The 20,250-nt window shown below is 45.2% G+C and overlaps 3 protein-coding genes across 3 annotated transcripts; 1 reads left to right on the top strand and 2 right to left on the bottom strand.

The window, feature by feature from the left end:
* The first annotated feature begins 48 nt into the window (after positions 1–48).
* On the top strand, positions 49–5,729 carry slc60a1a (solute carrier family 60 member 1a). The gene is made up of 10 exons (XM_084705459.1): positions 49–734; positions 1,849–2,047; positions 2,153–2,392; positions 3,509–3,650; positions 4,067–4,182; positions 4,273–4,446; positions 4,695–4,842; positions 4,951–5,021; positions 5,114–5,234; positions 5,309–5,729. Exons 1-10 carry the CDS (start codon positions 502–504, stop codon positions 5,329–5,331), a joined length of 1,467 nt encoding a protein of 488 aa, XP_084561585.1. The 5' UTR covers positions 49–501; the 3' UTR covers positions 5,332–5,729.
* A 1,118-nt stretch (positions 5,730–6,847) lies between these two features.
* elk4 (ETS transcription factor ELK4) lies at positions 6,848–14,891 on the bottom strand. Its single transcript, XM_084706135.1, has 6 exons — positions 14,369–14,891; positions 11,689–11,903; positions 10,517–11,254; positions 10,197–10,433; positions 9,862–9,987; positions 6,848–9,748 (listed from the first exon to the last, which is right to left on the bottom strand). The coding sequence occupies exons 1-6, from the start codon at positions 14,427–14,429 to the stop codon at positions 9,650–9,652; spliced, it is 1,476 nt and encodes a 491-aa protein (XP_084562261.1). The 5' UTR covers positions 14,430–14,891; the 3' UTR covers positions 6,848–9,649.
* Positions 14,892–15,659: 768 nt separating this feature from the next.
* Positions 15,660–19,914, bottom strand: LOC146273055 (Krueppel-like factor 15). Its single transcript, XM_084706385.1, has 3 exons — positions 19,778–19,914; positions 18,069–19,220; positions 15,660–17,945 (listed from the first exon to the last, which is right to left on the bottom strand). The coding sequence occupies exons 2-3, from the start codon at positions 19,154–19,156 to the stop codon at positions 17,777–17,779; spliced, it is 1,257 nt and encodes a 418-aa protein (XP_084562511.1). The 5' UTR covers positions 19,157–19,220; positions 19,778–19,914; the 3' UTR covers positions 15,660–17,776.
* Positions 19,915–20,250: the final 336 nt, after the last annotated feature.

Below are 20,250 nucleotides of genomic sequence, written 5' to 3'. Positions count from 1 at the left end.
TACCATTATCATATTCAACATGATAAAAATGTATTTCAGTCGTTCTTTCTAATAGTTTCATAGTTTACAGAAAACAACAGTAGGCTACTTTTTGGGGATCAGTCTACATGTTTAGAAAATACGCAAAACAAATGGCGGTAGTACTGTGGCATCTTGGCGATATTTACCACAACCCAAATGCCTGCCTCAACTTGAGGTTAGCAGAATTGACAGAAATGTCCTTGGTCAAGCAAATCAAGCAAAGTCAGCCAGCTGTCAGATGTCAAAACAACGTTGTCTTATCAACATTTCAGCATGTCATGCAAATTTGCAGTGAGGTCGTCACAAAAGTAGTTTTACCTGCGAACTTAAAGCGTGAGCACGGCCAACCATCGTCCAAGGCTGAGACGGAGAAGGCAGCCTATCAGTATGAAGTTAATATTTTAGTAGGCGGTGTTACTTGTGAATTCCATGTTTGTTAATTTTCTGTTTTTCATAGGTGGCGGTCAATGAGATCTTATAATGATGGTTTTTGAAGAGCGGATCTGGGTATTGTTCAAGCACAAATGGCAGCACACGTTGACATACTGGAGTGTGTTCTTTAGTTTCGGGTTGTGCATCGCATTTCTGGGACCAACTATCCTAGACCTGAGGTGTCAAACGCATTCCACTCTTCGGCAGATCACCTGGGTCTTCTTCTCCCAGCAGTTCTTACTCCTAATTGGCAGCTGCCTTGGAGGACTTCTCAAGAGAACGTAAGTGAACACGTCGTTGCTGTGAGTTATCATATTTGCTGTGAAACACATGTGGGCACTATAAGCCTCTGCATCATGTCAATGTTTTTGCACATGTTGACTATGAAGTAAAATTCTACATAAACAAACATATGGTACAACTGGGTTAATTAACTGGGTTGTTTCCAACATCATGAAATGAAATGATAGCAAAGATTATCTCAGGCAGGAAAGTTATATTAATTAACACAAACACACACACACACAAATAAAAGTATACAATCAGGATTCGCCAACAGGGCTTGCCCTTGCTTGACTTAATTCTTGTCCTTTTATGACCTCAGCAAACACTCACCCAAATTCACACACACACACACACACACACACACACACACACTCACACACATACACACACACACACATACACACACACACACACAGACCTTGTTAAGTACCTGGCAAAAGACCCGAGTGTTGATAACCCATCATTAAAACACATAAACCAAGGAGCTAGTTCAAATATAAACGAGGCGGAGATGCATTGCCTTCTTTGTCTGGGTATTAGTGTCCTTAAGAAGCACATAATGAGACAGAAGATGACGTCTTTCTAGAAGGTGAACCTTTCAAAGTGTCATTGTTCTAAGTGTTTGGGTAGGAGTCTAAAAACTAGGTCTGAAGACACATAGTGAACCATAGTGACCATAGTGAACATGATGACATAACTAGTCGAGGGGCCAGAAGCCTGGCTCAGAGAGGGAGGGAAAAGCTGGTGAAATTGAAGATAAGGAGCCTGTTGGTTCCGATAACACCACTGGGTCAATAAATGCTGTTCTTAGTCAAGGTGACCTCACGGTTATCCTCGTGTGAACACCCACTTTATTACAGCCTCAATAGATACTGCCGTCTACCACCTGCCTTCTGTTGGTGTGAATAACCACCGTCTCCATTGCCCGCTTCTCTCTCTCTCTCTCTTTCTTTCTCTCTCTCTCTTCTTTCTCTCTCTCTCTCTCTCTCTCTCTCTCTCTCTCTCTCTCTCTCTCTCTCTCTCTCTCTCTCTCTCTCTCTCTCTCTCTCTCTCTCTCTCTCTCTCTCTCTCTCTCTCTCTCTCTCTCTCTCTCTATCTGGTTCTCTTTAGGCTGCTCTTCTCCCTCACGGCTCTCTCTCTCTGCACTCTCCTCATTTCCTTGGTGTTCGCATTCATTCCCCTCTGCAACAATGTGGCCATGCTGGCCGTCGCCATGGCAATCGCTGGCACTGCAATGGGGGTGATTGACACCATCGCAAACCTCCAGCTGGTGAAGCTCTATCAGAAGGATTCGGCTGTATTCCTACAGGTTAGAGGGAGGGAGCAAGGGAGGGAAAGAGGGAAGCATGTTTTAACAAACAATTGAATCTGAACACCCATGCCCAATTTGGTACCTCCATACCACTTCGCCCAGGTCTTGCATTTCTTCATTGGACTGGGAGCATTGGTCAGCCCCCTGGTTGCTGATCCCTTCCTGGCAGATGATAGTTGTGTCAAGAATGGGACAGAAAACTCCTCCAACCTCCATCACCTCCGTAACTCCCTGGCCGGGAAGGGGACAGTTCTGCACAATGTGTCCCACTACAACCTGCACACACAGGGCATGGTCACCACCAACATCTCCTACGCTTTCTGGATAATGGCTATTATAAATGTGAGTGTGTTTTTGTAGGATGAGAACGAAGATAGCTAGATCTCATTATAGACCTATGGGGATTTGTTCTGTTATCCTTAATTGATTGAGTTTAAGCGGGCCCAATCCAAGGACCACTAATTCAGGGGTCAATTTAACTGGGAAGTTAAAGTCATATATGTTTGGTTTGGTATATGGGTTCTGTATTGTAAGGAGGCAGGAGTGTTTGGGGGTAGTTCAAGTCTGGATGGAGAGACGATGAGACAAAAAAGGACAACTATATATCTGTCAGAGAATTTCTTTGGAAAGCTTTAGAATGGAAACATGTTCCCTTGCTCGTGAGGCAGGGATTAAAGAAACACGTTATCCCAAGGTGTCTTGACAGATTTATAGTTGCTGTGCCTGACATTAACCAGAGACTGTTAACTGGGGCATCGATTTTTAGGGTCATGGCTTAGTGTTGTTTTGACACAACGTAACTATACAATGCTCTGAGTGGGAGCACCAGCAGCCCAGCTGTATTTTACAAGCTGATTATGTCTCTGGAGAGTGGCTGGCTTATTTGACTAACAGGACATTCAGTTGAAAGAGCAGGCTGCTTTGAATAGACAGTCTTTTTGAATAGACAGTCCCCCCAGAATGTCAGTGTTCCAATTCAACTGTCCAAGCTTACCTTTCATTTTCAGAGTGCTCTCCTGGAAATGGTCTTACTGTACCTTTGCATCACTCCCTGTGTTGTTTCCCTAGCTACCTGTGTTTGTAGCCGTGTGTGTGTTGTCTCCCTAGCTACCCGTGCCTGTAGCCGTGTGTGTGTTGTCTCCCTAGCTACCCATACCTGTAGCAGTGTGTGTGTTGTCTCCCTAGCTACCCATACCTGTAGCAGTGTGTGTGTTGTCTCCCTAGCTACCCATACCTGTAGCCGTGTGTGTGTTGTCTCCCTAGCTACCCATACCTGTAGCCGTGTGTGTGTCGTCTCCCTAGCTACCCATACCTGTAGCAGTGTGTGTGTTGTCTCCCTAGCTACCCATACCTGTAGCAGTGTGTGTGTTGTCTCCCTAGCTACCCATACCTGTAGCAGTGTGTGTGTCGTCTCCCTAGCTACCCATACCTGTAGCAGTGTGTGTGTTGTCTCCCTAGCTACCCGTGCCTGTAGCAGTGTGTGTGTTGATGTACCGTGAGCGGATGTTCCCCTGCTTGAGCTACAGCCCTCGGCTGCTGGAGCCAGACCCCCAGGCCAGTAGGACCACCCCAGAGACGAGCCCTGCAGACACGGATCAGGGTGAGAACATGGACCACACTCCTCCACACAGGGTACAAAACCCTTACATATCCTCAGTTCCATCTTCCATCCAGTTTTGGGGTTATGTGCAAACACTATATTTTCCATTCCATATGCATAAACATAGTTACAGTTTGATAAATCAGGCTTTTTTACATCTTGAATTGATGAAAATAAACAATGCCCTGATAACATGCTAAATCAAGGTACAACCTGAATATCTATCACAAAACGCAAAATGCTAAAAACAAAAAGGCATTAGCTAGTTATAAGTTTACAAAGTAGATGAATAGGTTATTTTTGCGATAGAGGCTTACACAGCGCAGGCAGTGAATTACAATGCTGCAAAATCCCCTTGAGAGGGTGCTGAAACTTTAAATACGTTTTCATGTGTATTTTCCATCGTACCTCTTCAGATCACAGGGACATGTTTAACTGCTGTAACTATAGCAACCTGCAGGGTCGTCCTCCTTCTTTCTTCATCCTCCATGGTTTGGGCGGAGCTGTCCTTTTCATCACAGACGGCATCATTGTGAGACGACCTCTCTCTCACACACACACACGCACACACTACCACAAAGGGTTAATCACTAGTCACTGACTAATTGTCTGTTCAACCCAGGGTTCCTATGCAGGATTTGTCTACACATATGCAGTGTCCTCTCCCCTGTCTCTGCACCACAAGACGGCAGGCTGTCTCCCCAGCGTGTTCTGGGCCTCCATCACTGCTGGCAGACTGGCGTCGATATACCTGTCCTACAGATACACTGCTGTGAAGCTGCTGTCTGTCAGTCTGGTAAGATCACACATGGCTGTGGATAGACTCGTATTGCCGTGTCACATGGACACAGATGATGGGTGTGAGGGAAAACGTCAGTTTTCCTTTACCAGATGGCATTCGGCTGGGTCACACGCAAGCGGAATGTGACAAATCAGCAGAGCGGAACTATCGGTGCATGCGTGGTGCATCTATGGTGGATATGTGGTTCGATCTGTGTTGTGATCGACTCAGTGTTTGCTGTCTTCTCCCTGTGTGTCCCCCAGGGAGGGGTGGTCATTGTGCAGTGTATGCTGCTGATGCTTCACTCCAGCGCTGTGTTCCTCTTCCTGGGGACATGTTTGCTGGGCCTGTGTGTCAGCAGTGTGTTCCCGTGTATGCTCGCGCTCACAGAGGACATACTGGACTATAAAGGTCAGACACACACACACACACATGCAGAGGTGCAAAAGTGTACAAGTACAAACACGGTACACACGCACACACGCGTCATAAAAAGTGGGCTCCTCTGTCAATCCTCAGGTTGTGCCACCACAGTCCTGGTGACCAGTGCTAGCACAGGAGAGATGGTGCTGCAGGTGCTCGTGGGATTGGTAAGAGGCTGGTGTGTGTGTGATGTGCGTGTGGTCCCTGTAGAGGAAGAAACGGCGAGACCCGTGATCTCTGCCTTCACCTTGGTCTCCAGGTGATCAACAGCCAAGGCAGCTACAGTTTCCCTCTGTCTGGTATGATCGCAGCCTTCATCGGGTTTTCCTTCTTCCTCCTCTTCCTCTACTGCCGACATGTGTACAGGAACTACCACACAGGTATACACACACGCTAAAACACACGTACAAATATCGGAAGTCATTCGACAGCTAATATACTGCTGTCCTTTCAGGTCCCTCTAAAACATCCCCATGACAGAAGACCTGAAATGGACACGTGAGGCAGTGACACAGGGGTGGAGTTGAAGACAGAGACCAGAAACAGTTCAGCTAACAGTCACAAGGAATAAGGACGTAAGCCATGGGGATCCAGTTCCCCTGTGAAGGGACCCACGATGCTCGGGTCCAAGAGGGAGAAGTATTAGTATGGACTAGGACACTGCTGGAGAGTCTGGTGGACAGCCCCATCATGTAGTACAGGCCTTTGATCAAAAATAGCCTCACCTGGCTGTCTGCACACTCATTATTGGAGTGTAGGGGAACCAGGTGTAAAAACCCCACAATATGAACTTATTAACAAAGTGTAGTAAATGTTGACCGTGTGTAGCTGTAACTGTCGACTAGTGGCATTCATAAAGCTTGTCTGAAAGCTTGGCCTATGGCTGTCAGTGCTGCCTGTATGTAACCTCATTTCATTTCATTCAGCACTATAAGTACTAGTGGTGGCGGAAAAAAACGATTCACATTTGAATTGCGATTCAGTCTTCTAGCTATTTTCAATTATAATGTTCTTTATGTAAGCATATATTGAATCGCAATGTGATGAAAAATCTTGAATTTTATTTTTTTATCGAATTGAATCGTGACCCCAAGAATCTAATCATGAGGTACCAAAAGATTCCCACCCCTAATAGACGGTAAGCTGTACAAGAACAAACATTGAGCTGTAATAAGATCCTTCAGCCAGATTTGAACACAAGACCCTTAACACAGTAGCCCACATCTTTAACCACTGTGTTATCAGGGATCATAACAGGCTCCACTCAACATAACATTTGACATTGAACTATCTAGTTGTAACAACTTGCAGAGTTGAGGTGTCAGAAACCCAGAAGAAAGCAGGGCTCCCCCGTTAGCTCACTGGGTTAGTGTGCATGCTCTTTCAGACATGCTGCTGCTGTACCACAACAACCTGGGTTCAAATTCACATTTTTAATTGTTAAAATGTTAACTTAAGTTACATTGTGGTCATGTGAGATGTGGGACTTCACCTTCACATAGTTTCATAAATATTGTCTCTCTCTTCTCCGCCAAATGCTTGTTAATCTCAGGAAGATTCTCTTTAGTTTGGTTAGAAACAGAGTGTGAATTATACAATGATAATCGGGGGGGTCAGCTTCTTCTCCAGGGCGTAAAGTAGTATTTACGATAACAGGTAAGAACGATATATAAATGTATCGACCCCCCCGACCTGTTGTAATTGGAACCCTGGACACTTAAAGCTCTGCTTTGTAGTCTACGACTCAATACTTATTTGCTATTTTGTAATTTTCTGTGGGCCTTTTTAGACCTGACTAAATGAAATTTAAGACCTCGGATGAAAATCTGGCAGTTTTTAAGACATTTTAAAGGCCTTCAATTTAAAGTTCAGAATTTTAGACTTTTGAAGATCACGCAAAAACCCTGTCATTTTGCCATGATTTATCAAAAACAGGTGGATGAGTAGAACTTCATAAACATGGTGTGGTGCATAACTCAATAGAGACACAGTCTGGCTAGAGAGACTCGTTTATTTAATCTTTTTCTCATATTTTAAAGAGGCTGTGTACTCCTCACATCAATATGCCACTTCAAACAAGCAGCCTGTAAACATTTGAAAAGCTTTGAACAAGTACAATTACTGCAACTGGACAAAACCAAACAGAACAAGCAAACAGTCTGTTAATGTATTTTTAAGCGCCAATGTTTGACATGAATGGAGATTCAGGAAAACAACAGACAAATACTAGAATGTTGGGGCAAAAGAGATGCTAGGATGAAACTTCATACCGTTGGAAAATCTTCAAAAATGGCTACTTTTCACCTTTAACTATTGTACAAAATAGAAGAGCATAGGGTTTTAAGCTTAGGTAATTTTTCTGAAATAGAAATGTAATTTTTCAGATAAAAAAATATCTGCTTCTAGATCTGTAAACTTTGATAAACAGGGAACTCTGCTTTAATGCAGAGGTTTTTCTTCTACGTTAAAATATAAACATTTGATTAAGACCATACTGCAGATCTAGGGAAATCAATCTTGAAGTCAGTTTGTGCATAGATTTACAGATTGTGTTGATTTGGACTAAACTAAGTAATCACAGACAAATATAGATTCAATCTATTTTTTTTGCAATAGTGTAAAATCTGTATCAAATCTCAAACATAGAAAAGTGATTTCATATCTTGTATCCAATACTACAGGAAATCCTGAAGTTCAAGTGCCAAAGTTATACACTACCAACACTTAACACTATCAAAGTACTATATAAAAACTTGGATTAATGTTTCTCTGCACAAGGCTTCGATTGCACAAATAGTCAATGTCATCAAGGGACAAGACCCACAATCGGAGAAGAAAATCACATTAACAAAACATCTACATTAAAACCATATTCAACTACAGAAACCATGACAGCATGGACACTACCATCTGGCCATTACAAAAATATACATTTATGTTCAGACTGAAGGTGACATGGAAAATATCAAAAGGAATTCAAACAAAACAGATAGGCATAATTGACTTTTCTATGTCACATGGTTACATTTGACTGTCACTACTAATGCTGAAGCAGGTAGGGTGGGGGATGGAGAAGCAGGAGTTACAGGACGCAGGGGTGCACTATTCATGTGCGTGTCATGTCCTGCGCATGTTTGCAAACATGCAAAAAGGACGCCTGCACATTCCTTTTGATCATCAAGCTGTATTCTCCCTCTGTGCAATTATGAGCTCTAATCCATCCTTGCACAGAACACACAGGAAACCTTGAGACCACGAGAGAGAAGGAACCATCCCAACAGAACTGCTAACGTTGACAGGATGGGACTTCAAAAATACAAATAAGCATTTGTGACATGTGGCTTACAAATGAAGGAAAATGTGTTGAAAGACCTCGGCTCGGGATCAACGCCATCTTAATGCCACTATCATACAGCACTGCTGTAAAAGCCGAAGACAAACTCTGAAGTTAAGAAATGAGTTTCTAGAAGGGTCTATGTGAGCACTTTTACTTACCAATATAGTGGACCCTGCGTCCTATCCTGGCGGAGAGAGCAGAGGTGTGGCACCAAGCTGCCTGGGCCTGGCTGCTCTGACAGGCCCCACCCACCTGCTCTCCCCTCCTCCTTCTGCCGCTCGGTCAAGGCAGAGGCATGGCTTGCGTTACACAAACATCAACATACACAGCAAAAACACAGCAAAGAATCTGCGCTGCGTTAGCTAGGGCCAAGCCCAGGGGACTTGACTAGGGCCTGGGAGGATTAAGGCACCACTTACACGTAAGCATAAATGTGTTACAAGAGGCAAAGCATTTCTAACAGGAATGGGCAGCAGTGACAGGGGCTTACAATGAGTCGCCTGTAAACATGAGAATCTGAAACATTCTACCAACGTCCCATTCGATGGTGGAGACTTTCGCTGCTCCTGTCTTATGGCTTAATTCTACTGCCTAAGAGTCTTTCATAGCTATAGCTTCCAAGTTAAGGTTGAGGTTTGAGTTTGAGCTTAGGGTGAATGTTTGGGGTTAAGGCTAAGGGGTTCAGGTCAGGCCCCTAGGTGGGGGGTTGAGGTTGAGTTCAAGGGTCAGGGCTCAAGCTGGGGATTATGGCTTCTAATCAACACGACCCCTGTGCCCAGTAGCTGACACACCTGGGTTACAATCACACCTGAGATTCTGCAGTATTCTGAGTACAGATCCAGAGGCGTCCACGAGGGGCAGATCACCTACTTGCTCCTGCAGGACATCTGACAAGCATCCCCGTCGCTACCATAAGCGGTACGAGCAGACCTCAGGTCTACTATGGAAACTGGTCTCAGGTAGAGGGTGGAGGTTAAGGGGATGGGGGGGGGGGGAAGTTAACTACACATTGAAAAACACAAAGGGACCACTTTCCTTACAAGCTGGAATTGATATTATCAAACAAAAAGCATTCTGAGGTCACCAAGAAGAGAAAAAAGGAGGAAATTCTGTTAATCCCATTGGTCTAAGAGTATAAACTAACACTGTGGGCTGATGATACACACACCTGTGTTGTCAGTTTCATGCAGCACCAGTACAAAAATAGAATCAAAGAGGTGAGGAGAGAATCAAAATGGCTGGTGTGTATGTGTGTGAGTGATTGGCATTACTGGCTTCCAAACATCCTGCCATCCTTTGGCGGTAGGTGGCCCAGATTTCCACTTCATGACAGTTTGTGGTAAGGTCAGCCCCCCCCCCCTCCCCCCAGGCACAGGGCCCCCCAGCAGTGTTCTGGAACTGGGGTGGCAGTTAGTCTGACGACCTGGCTGCCAGATGGGGTTCATGGTGGGGGGTGTCTTATGTCTTCTGAGGGTCTGGGGAGATGGGCCCGGGGGTGTTCGTCCCATCTAGACTGTGCATTGGTATCTGGAACTGAGGATTCAGCACTGAGGGAAACTGCAAGACAACACAGGAAGTCATGTGTGAACAAAAACAAAACATGGGTTTGAAATAGCTTCCACAAACACTGTTCAGGCTCGAGAACCAAGGAAGGGAAGGGTGTTCCTGACCTGGAAAAGGGTGTGAGCAGCCTGCTGGCGACGGGTGGCGGGGCTGAGGGGAGCCACCGGACTGAGCGTGCTCCAGAAGTGGATGTTGGACAGCAGGGGGCTGGGAGTCAGCAGCAGGGTGGGAGTCTGAGAGGAAAGGAAGAAAAACTCATGACTAGGAAGGCATTTTTCGACATGACCACAGCTTAGAGAGTCATGTGAGGCCCAGCCAGTCTAGAGAGACTCTGAGGTTTAATGAGGGCAGATCCAGTTGGTCCACCACGGCACCTCAAGCCACTTCAACAAGCTAGACGTGTGTGTTATAAGACAGGAGTGCATGTTTGTGCCTGTCTCACCTGCAACAGGGCGGGAGTCAGGGAGGCCGTGGGTAGAGAGGGGCTGTAGAGGTTCATGGGTGACAGGTCGGACGAGGTGACCACCAGTGTGGGGGCGCTCAGCTCCAGGACCTTGGGCTTGCGGGCCTTCCCTCCATTCTGACTGCACCCACTAAGACTCCTTCTGCCTGGAGAGAGGCTCACCTCTCTGTCCCCTGGACACGCCTCACCACTGGACACAGAGCCTGCCCTTTCCACCTGGCAGAGAGAGAAAACCATGTTGGGTTCCCTCACTTTCCCTTAACCCTGACATTCAAATGAGCTGTGTGCTGCATCCTTACCCCCTGTGTCTGTGTGTCAGTAGGCTGGGAGCAGCTTGACTCATTGTCGCTGTCAATCACCAGTTCCTGGGTGGAGTCAGGAATGATGCTGGGGGAGGGGCTCCGTGACGACAGCTCTGACAGGGAGAATCCTGGCAATGCAGACTCCGTGGATCGGACTGGCTCCAAACTACACCCAGCAGGGGGTGGGAGCGAGGAGTGTGTTGTCACAACATCACCTGCTGGGGGTGGGCTTTGGAGAGGATACAGCGTTGAGCTGGATGCTGGAGAGGTTTCTATGGCAACCTGAGGAGTGGGTGGTGTGCTCCCAAACTTGATGACAGAAGGAGACCTCGGGGCCTGCTGTGGGAGAGGAGACAGGTCTGAGGCTGACTTCCTGTCTGACTTCCTGTCTGCCAGTTTTTCAGCCGGGTTCTCCATCTTGATGGATTTGAATAGCTGTCGTCCATTTTGTAGTGAGGTGAGGGTAAAGGATGTGTAGAGCCCAGAATGGATGTAGTCATTCCGATTGGATGGCTTGGTGCTAAAGCCCTGTCCCCCTGCCCCCCCTCCAGCCCTGCTCTTGTCCCCAGAGTCCCCTTCTCGGGGCATGTTTTCTCCCCTCTCTGAGACAGGCGGCGAACCCCCTGCACCCCCCTCACCCCCCTCCGGTCTGGCCGACGTCTCCCCTTTCAGGATGTCGGGGTAGGAGACAAAGCGGTAGACAAACTTCTGTCCGTTCACCTTCTTAATAATGTTCTGCAAGAACGAGAGAGGAAAGGAAGGCGAGAAAGAAGAAATGTTTCAACCATTTACGGGGTCCGAGTCAATGTGTTTTACATTTAGGCCCATGAAAGGTAGTCAGAGGTAACATGAGACCACAAAAAAGGGTTCCGCGTGGGACTCTTCCATCCTTCCTGTCTGTGACCAAACTAGCAACCAATCATCCTCCAGCTAAACATACCAGTCCAGCCTTCCCACTGACAAGGGGCCAAACCACAGGCAGAGTGGGTGAGACAGACACAGCACTGTGCTGCAGTAGAGGCTGTATACGGAGTGGGTTCAAGGCTGTAAACATAACAGGCTATCCAATGTGCTGAGGAGGCTTGGGGCCATATACTGAGGGGAGAATCTCAACTTCTGGAAATAAATCACCAAAAAGGTTTCAGGCTCTGTGTGCGTGTGTGTGTTACCTTGTCGTAGTAGTATCTCAGTGCTCTGCTGAGCTTGTCATAGTTCATGCTGGGCTTGTTCTTTCTGGCGCCCCACAGCTTGGCAACCTCCTCAGCCTGTAGCAGCTTAAACTCTCCGTCATGATTGGTCCAGCAGATCAACTGATCATTGGAGGAGTCCAACAGGAGTTGGAGAAGAAACTGCCACAGGGTCACTGAGCTATCCATGTCCCCTGCTATGTACACACAGAAAAAGACAAGCAACCGTTGCAGTCAATAACAGTCAGTTAAGGTTGAATGTAGAACCTGTAAACTTCAGTATTTCTCAGAACATAAGCATGAGCATTTTAAATGTTCTTGTGTATGTTGTATGGTGGTTGACTTCAAAAATAATAAGTCTAGAGCCAAGTAGCCCGAGTCTCTAGGATGGCAACCTTGAGAAAGAGAAGCAGACCACAATTCTGAAGTGCACACACACACACAAATGTTGATGCTCTGAAAAGCGAAACTCAAGGGCTAGGGACCAAGGACAGGTTTTCACTGCAGTAGTTCTGAAGAGATTATTCCCATGGTGCACTCCTTCAATGATGTTCAACACAACAATGGAGGAAATGCTATGGGCACACAAACACAGCTGTGCCGATGGAGAAAATCAACCAACACACGAAGAGCATCTGTTTTTCATACTTGGCTATAGTCAGTTATATCCTACATAAGTGACAGTTCCTGGTCTTGCATACTAGGCCCTTAGACTAGAATATTGCCTCAATTTAAGGGATATTACACTGTGGCTGCCAGTGAATGTGTCCTCCCTTTAAAATTACAGCCTGTCTGCCTCCCTGGCTGAGCAATTGTCTGTCTGTGGGGTAATTATAAGTTCCACAGTGAAAAGTGAAGGGTTTCTTAAGTAAAAGAAAGCAAAATGTTGCTCTGCCTAGTTGGCTCTAAAGTGTGTGTATTTGTGTTCACCCATCAAAGATTATTTACAGTAACATTACTGACATTCCCAGTACATTGAGGCCTACCTATCCAATACTAACAAGCCTACATGTATTTCTCTGAGTCGAGATTTACTTGAGGCGTTGTTTTTGTTTAGCTGGTATCCTTCCGGAAGGGCCTTAAAGACAATCTGAAGCTTAGTTGCTGTGGGCCAGTTTAGGAGAAGAGTCAGAAAGTCTGACTGAATAATATAACCATTTTAGACCGTTGCATGTCTCCTTTCCTCTGTGTTAATTTCAAACACTTCTGTATTGTAGTCTATAAGTAGTGCATGCATGCATGCATAGTGTTGTTTTAAAAAGAAAAAAATCCTTTGCCAGTACAACTGTTGCAGAAGCAGAAAGCACAATCTCAAGGCCATAACAAAGCCATCATAATAGCCTTGATACAGAGTGATGTAACACATTAAAATTCACTTTATTGATCCTAAAGGAAATGTAAGAGAACATGGAAAGTGCACTGGAATCACACAATCGTTTGGGTCGTTTCAAGGATAGGCACTGTGCTCCTTTTGCTGTTTGACGTCTGACTTCTACTCTGTATTCGTGTGTGTAAGCTGCTTAGATGAAGGCTAAATCTGCCCTGACTCACTAGGCCAGATGGGACAGGGACACACCCCCCACACACAATCTGTCCTATCATAGCTGTTTAAAAACGGGTGAAAAGGGGGTAAAATCAGAACAGACTAAAACAGCCGCCAAGAAACACAAGAAGATTACCGACATGATAGGGGATCTGATTATGTAACTGTGACAATACTCACAGCCGAGCTGAGTCCAATAGAGCAAAGATTAAAAGGTAAAAAATAAAAATAAAAAACCTTGGCCTGTTACAGCAGTTTTGATACCTGGCTGGCTACAACTCACAACATTGGGGTTTGAGGAGCATTCACTATACGAATTAACACGACATCAAGCTGGTCAGCTAGTGTATAACTAGAATAGCTAGCCTTCTCATGTGCTCTAGCTACTAGTAGCTAGCTAACAATATCACGACTAGCTCCAAACGCATTGCCATACTAAAAACATGCAAATGCAAACATCGACCTTACCACAACAGTTAACCCTGTTGCTACTTTAATGCATATTTCATTTTCAGAGATCCTACGAATTATAACATCGTTCGACTGACATTGACAACATTTGACGAAAACCATCTGGTACACTAGCTACCTAGCGTACATGACTTATCAAGCACCTTTGCTACCTAGCTTCAGTGCTTGTGCGGAACAACTAGAGTTTGTAAGATACGAGTCAGGTATGAAAACAATAGTCTAATGCTAATCTTATTTTTTATTTTTTTTACATAGTAGCACTGGTATTGCATGCAGTCCAAACACCCTCGAAATGCATAATTAGCTTGCTACATTTAAAGTTAAAAATGTAAAGCTAGCTCAATTGAATATGGATATTGATTGGAGTTTGTGCTTCAGACAGCTTGCCCTGATCTTGCCACTCTACTGTAGCTACACAACTAAAGAAACACGATTGTCTTGATATTTTGAACTCCCCCCCCCCCCCCCCCCACGCCACTGTCACAATGACAAGGTACTGTGTATTCTATTCAAAGTTGAACTTGAGTGACTGAGTTGTCGGACTGAGATTGATAGTTGGGGGAAAACGTTTCTACCGTGCTAGTTTGATACCTAGCTAACACCAGCTAGGTACTTTTATAACTCCACTTATGATCCATCATCACTTACCTTGGCTACTACTAGTACAAATCGAGTCCGTCGAAATCCCGAGCCGTCCAAAAATGTCCATACAAATACCAAAACATTTTGGCAGGAATTGAGCTTGTCAGCTTGAGTAAAAATGCAAGCACACCAGACTGGCTTAGTGGTATCTTAAGGCGTGGTGTTCATTAACAGAATAGTGTGAACTGTCTTTACTTTGTGCAATTAAACAGTTGGAAAGTAGCTAGCTCTCAGTTTAGCTCTGCGCAGTACACAACAGGAAATTAAAACCTTGCTGAGATCACTTCCTATTTCGTTCCCATCTCCGACGGCACCAACTCATGCCATGGGTGTAAAACCGTCTAGCAGAGCAGTCCCCCTCTGTAAAATAAATGTTACGCCGAATCTATCTGATATGCAAATGTTATCTATAAAATGGATCAACTACATAATCTGTACATCCTTCAGCGTTCCTATTTCATTGACTATGACTGTATGGATGAGGTCTGTCTGGAAAGTGCGTGGGAGGTGTGCAGAGGACTTTTACCGTGCTTCATCTCAGGGTCTTTACTTGCATTCACCACTAGGTGGTAGGCTTGTGTATTGTTCAGGTTGATATATTTAATATGACTCCCGGGAAAGTACAGAATACGGTATATTATTTGGCATTCTCAGATAAAAGGCTTGAATAAGGATGGATCCTCTGTATATGTACAATAAATATGCAATGCTTGTCAAGCAGTTCATGACAGTTGACATACGTACTTGTGTCCCTGGCCTGAAGAATTATTTATCCACTTGAGCCTCCGCATTATATATCCTGCTCTCTTAAAGAAGTAGATCCTTGGGTTTAGATGAGTAAACTGGTGAAGGAGAGGTGGGCACGTTATGTTTATAATGCAACCTATTCTGGTCACACCCACTCTACCCAGCTAAAATCAGCTGTGTCCGGAACCAGACATTCCAGTCTTTCAGGCTTCTGAAGCACAAAAAAGAATGTCCATTTTTAGTTTCTCGCCCTCCTCTCTACTAGCACTGCACACCCACATTATTTCACTCAGGAACAGCAGAATCACTGTTAGCAATATGCTGGCATTCCCTGTACCAGAGCCAACAGAATTCTTTTCTTCTTGTAGAGACATGCAGAAACACCCATGCCAGTAAGCCACCTACTGTAAGAACTGTCACAAGCCTGAAAGTTGTTTGGTGGATAGGTTGAGTGTGGTCTACTGACAGTCTTGTTTAAAATCGTATCCATGGCCATCTTTGTCAGGATACATTTATCTTATTCACATTAAGAAAGGGATTGATAATGGCATCAGATGAAGCAACTGTTGTACTTTATTTTCATACATAGGAAAATAGCATTTCTGGTATTCAAAAAATATAGCCTGTATGTCAGTGGATATATCTGCTGTGCAGACTGGATGTGTTGTGGATATTTACAAGTTGGCATGGTCAGTACAACCAGCCATGCACATCACGGTCTACCTGTGGGGAGATGCATTTCTACATGACTACATACAGAGAAGCTTGAAGAGAAAATCTTATTTCAAAACAAGTCATGTTAAAATAAAACGTTACAACTAAATACCTTCTTCTGCACTTGTAAGTCATTTTGATATGATGAACTGCTGCTACTGTCTCATATTGAAGTGCTCTATTCTGGGTTTGACAGTCAAAAGTGGCACCTTTTTAAAACTGGTCTTGAATGCAAGTACAGCATGAAGTGCATGTTACCACTCTTCTGTTCAACATTTAATTTTAACACAATAATATCAGATATAACAGATTTGACCAAACAGGCTGGACCAGCAGTACAAAAAAACTTCTTGTTACAGCACCAGAATTGTGGAACCAAAGCCCCTGTGGTCTGTTCATAGGGATCTGTCATCTGTTATACGGAGACATCATTCTATTTGCTGGATCATTTTCTGCAGTGTTTCATCATTACCCATGATACGCCATACAAGAGCTTAGCTTCTGTTGGTTCCCATGTACTTGGATAAGGTTTTTTGACGCGTGTCGACTACAGTAGATTAATCACTGCAATTTCATTTCAGCTGTCCTTTGCTCTGCTCGACAGAAGTGCATTAGAGACACAGGGCTTGGTTTAATGGACTTTAAATGTGTCTGAGCTTATAGGTGGTGTATAGTGGGATTCAAAATCTACAGCTTATCCACTTCCAAACCTAGAAAGCAAGTCCTTGTAAAACTACTATCAAGACTTCTGTGCTGTGTTACAAATGTTACAGGAAATAATGAAACTTAAAGATTCTCTGGCACAGGCATACACTGACAATGCAGTTGTAGGCCAGTGCCTACTAAGTCATATCTGGAAACATTTCAGACGAATGACCATACAACGAATCTCACATAACTCTTCCACAGAGACATCACTGGAATAGCTTAATGCACTGAGTCAGGAACGTCTCTTATACGACTACACATTCTGCTAAGTGCTCTGTACAAGTTAGTTCAGAAGGCCTACTATTACATTTTACTGATTATCTAAACGGATAGATAAGGTCAATTGTCTTTTTGGGAGGTAATTGATTAGCTTTCCTTGCTGGCCACTAAGAGTTTACAGTAACTGTACAACTTTAAATCGGAATAAGCAGTATTTAACATCACATGTCCTTGTAAAGCTAACTTGTAAAACATTGGGCCACTATCACCCACATTGGTTTCAATAAGAGAGAAACTAGGCTTATAGCCTGTAGATCATACAAAGGTGTGTGTGTGGCTCACATTTGAAAATGACCAAAAAGGACTGGTTTGGCAAAACCCCAGTACAACAATTACAATCCAATAAGAGCAGGCATTTGTTAACTGTGCTAGCAACTGGAGTTGCTCTTGATAGGGACCATAAAGGGCTGTGATTGTACGAAGGCATCAACACCAGGTAAGGTTAAAAAAGGGAAGGAACACATAGGCTAGTAATCATGCTAATTGGTCAAAGGCATAAAGTTCAAAGAGCAACATGATTGCTTGAGCAAAAAGGCATCAAGGCCTGATGTTTGGCATTGAAAAACTGAAAAGATTTAAATTAACTATCAGCTATCAGAAATCATTATTTCCCAGGGCTAGGAGAAGCTCGAGGCTGTGAGCAGGCTAGTCCCTAATGTGAGACCCTTCGCATGTAAGTCTTCCGCTGGGGGTAACTGTTCAATGTAGCACTGGCTCAATGTAGCACCAAGAGAAGCACTTATCTGAGGATAGGTGGGGATGGATTAGAGTGATGGGAGGAGGGATGAGAAGGGACTAAATGAGGGAGACGGGTCGAAGCCAGAAGGGTGAAGGATCAGAGCTTCAGGTCTCATGATGTTTCTGTAGCACCAGTCCCGAGGAGGGCCTAGACTCCCTGGCTGGGCGAGCCTGAGATGGGAGGGTAGGAAGAGCTGTGTCTGCTAAGGAGCCTGGGCAGGGTGGGGCTCAGACTGTGGTTCTGATTATCCTTCCTGGCCGTGGGCTGCGGTGCACCTTGGTGTGTTTGGACAGATGGTCGCTGCGGGCAAACTTCTTGTCACACAGCGAGCACTCGTACGGTTTTACCCCAGAGTGGGAGCGTCGGTGACGAGAAAGTTCATCAGATCGGGAGAACCTGAGGAGACAAAAGATGCAACACTTAACCACCAGATGTCAAGTCACAATGAAATGGCTAGTCTTCATTTGAGATTTACACCATCTATACCTTTAGCTGTCCTACCAAGGAGATAGCACCTACCTCCAACCGCAGTCAGGCCAGCTACACGTGTAAGGCTTCTCTCCTGTGTGTCTGCGGAAATGGGCTTTAAGATGGCTGCTCTTGGTGTACATCTTCTCACAACCCGGGTGGGAGCATTTATGAACCCTAAGCGTCTCTGTAGGGGGAACTCGGTTCACCCGAGGGGGAACAGCTTTCACCAGGCTCACACTACCCTGACTCCCAAGCCCTGTCACCCCTGCAACCCCCAAGGCCCTCACTGTGATCGGGAGAGGGGCAATCTTGACATACTTCTGGTCTGGTCCACAAGTATCTCCACCACCAAAGGGAAGAAGCGTGGCAGAGGTAGAGGGTACTTGTGAAGCCAGCAGGGTAAAGTTCTGCCCTACAGCACCCTGGAGTCCCAGAACCAGGTGGGCCAGCTGCAGGCCAGCAGAGGACCCAGAGGAGCCTGCCTGGGCCAGGGGAAGGGACTGGAGTTGGAGCACTAGGGGAGCACCAAGGACAACAGATGGGGTTAAAGGTGATGGGGAGGGAGATGGGGTTGTTGGGCTGGGGATGTGCAGATTGAGAGGTGTGTGAGGGCTTTGGGGAGAGAGAGCAGCACTGACCACTGAATCATTATGTTCACTGTGTTCCTCGGGGTGAGAGGAAGGAGGCTCTCTAGGGCTTGATGAGGAGGGTGAGGATCCTTCTCTAGGTTTATCAAGGAGCAGTAGGCCCTCTCTTACCAGCTCCATCTTTTCCCTCAGGAACTCTTCTATGTCATCCAGGGTTGGGGAGAACTGGGATGGCTGGCGGAGAGGAAAGTCAGGCAGGCTTGGGTCCTGTGAACCACTCCCTTCCTGATTCTCTCCTTCTTCTTCTGGCGTATGGGTAAGAAAGAGGTGCAAATGGCCCCCTTCCTCTTCTTCTTCCTCCTCTGCTCCTGGACTTGAGCTTAGATGAGCCCCCATGTCGCCCCCCTCCGGACTGTAACAGTAAGCTGAACCGCCCCCCTCGCTTCCCCCCTCACTGCTCCCTACATCCTCTAGTCCGAGGGAAACTAAAGAGCAGTCTCGAAATAGGGCATTATCAGTAACCAGCGTCCTGCTGCTTATTGACACCATTGATACAGTCCAGGAGATGACAAGGAGATGATGTTTCTCAGGAAACCACAGGGGAAAGTCTAACCTGCAAAGATGACATTGGGATAGTTGGTAACTTAGCATAAATCACCATAAATGCGTTTAGACACCTGTTTTCTCCTAGTGTGTCATTTGGCACTTTGTGGTGTGATTCAAGCCAACTACGAGGTTTGCAAAATACACGCAGAATGCACTTTGAGAAACATCAAACAGAGCTACGCGAGTTACAAAATAAACAAAATGATATAACGAGCACTCATCTGCAAACTACTTGCAGGAATTTAATATACATTTTACACTGTTCACGCCTAGTAGGTTTCACTTGTGACGCATGTATAGGGGGAGGGGGGGGGGGGAGCAAGAACAATACTTTACAGATGGTTTATATTGTGTATATGTAAAAGTACGGCGCCCACCCAATACGACACACGATATTTACTTGCGAGGCGCATGGCAAGCCACCTGACTAGCTAGCTAGCTAGCTACAACAGACAGACAGGAATTCACGAGTCTCAAGTTCGGTCGGTCAATATTCTATTTATACTTATCGAGCATTCTCGCGCAAGCATAACTATTACAATTAGAGGGATATATCGGACTTACCCTCTATAATTTTATTATATCATGTAATAAATCGAACTACGCCCAGTGGCAAGTTTTTCTCCGTCGTGTTATTGTTGAGGAAAAGGATTCCGTCCTTGCCACGGTTCCATGTTGGCATTCTTCACTGAGGCCGTCACATGACTGCATTGCTGTACACTCGGAGGCACGGATCCAATTCCGTGTTTGTGATTGGTTTGAATTGCGGAGGCTCGCCCTAAAACATGAGCTCTCATTGGTTTCCACTGGATAGATGTTGTTTTCATCATTATTTTGGAAACATGGCCCATTCGTCCTGCGATGTCTAACGCCACAAGTGTCTTAAATGTTGCGTATGCGACATATTTACACTCTACAGCCATTAAAATGTGTTATAAAAGCTTGCTGCATGGTACGCAGAGATTTAAGATTGTTTACGTTTGTTACGGGGAGCATGTGGTTGATCAAGTATGGAATGAATGAGTAGGTTATGTTCT

The sequence above is a fragment of the Hypomesus nipponensis genome, chromosome 9, assembly GCF_054491055.1.
Source record: "Hypomesus nipponensis isolate SF chromosome 9, ASM5449105v1, whole genome shotgun sequence".
NCBI lineage: Eukaryota > Metazoa > Chordata > Actinopteri > Osmeriformes > Osmeridae > Hypomesus > Hypomesus nipponensis.
This window is presented reverse-complemented; position numbering and strand designations above follow the sequence as displayed.

Excerpts from the sequence above, each read along its gene's own strand:
- slc60a1a (XM_084705459.1), top strand. The coding sequence starts at position 502 with ATGATGGTTTTTGAAGAGCGGATCTGGGTATTGTTCAAGCACAAATGG. Across the intron at positions 4,183-4,272 it reads TCATCACAGACGGCATCATT|GGTTCCTATGCAGGATTTGT; the intron begins GTGAGACGACCT and ends TGTTCAACCCAG. Across the intron at positions 5,235-5,308 it reads GTACAGGAACTACCACACAG|GTCCCTCTAAAACATCCCCA; the intron begins GTATACACACAC and ends CTGTCCTTTCAG.
- LOC146273055 (XM_084706385.1), bottom strand. The coding sequence starts at position 19,156 with ATGGTGTCAATAAGCAGCAGGACGCTGGTTACTGATAATGCCCTATTT. Across the intron at positions 17,946-18,068 it reads TGGCCTGACTGCGGTTGGAG|GTTCTCCCGATCTGATGAAC; the intron begins GTAGGTGCTATC and ends TTGTCTCCTCAG.
- elk4 (XM_084706135.1), bottom strand. The coding sequence starts at position 14,429 with ATGGACATTTTTGGACGGCTCGGGATTTCGACGGACTCGATTTGTACT. Across the intron at positions 11,255-11,688 it reads TGAGATACTACTACGACAAG|AACATTATTAAGAAGGTGAA; the intron begins GTAACACACACA and ends TCGTTCTTGCAG. Across the intron at positions 9,749-9,861 it reads CTGCTCACACCCTTTTCCAG|TTTCCCTCAGTGCTGAATCC; the intron begins GTCAGGAACACC and ends GTTGTCTTGCAG.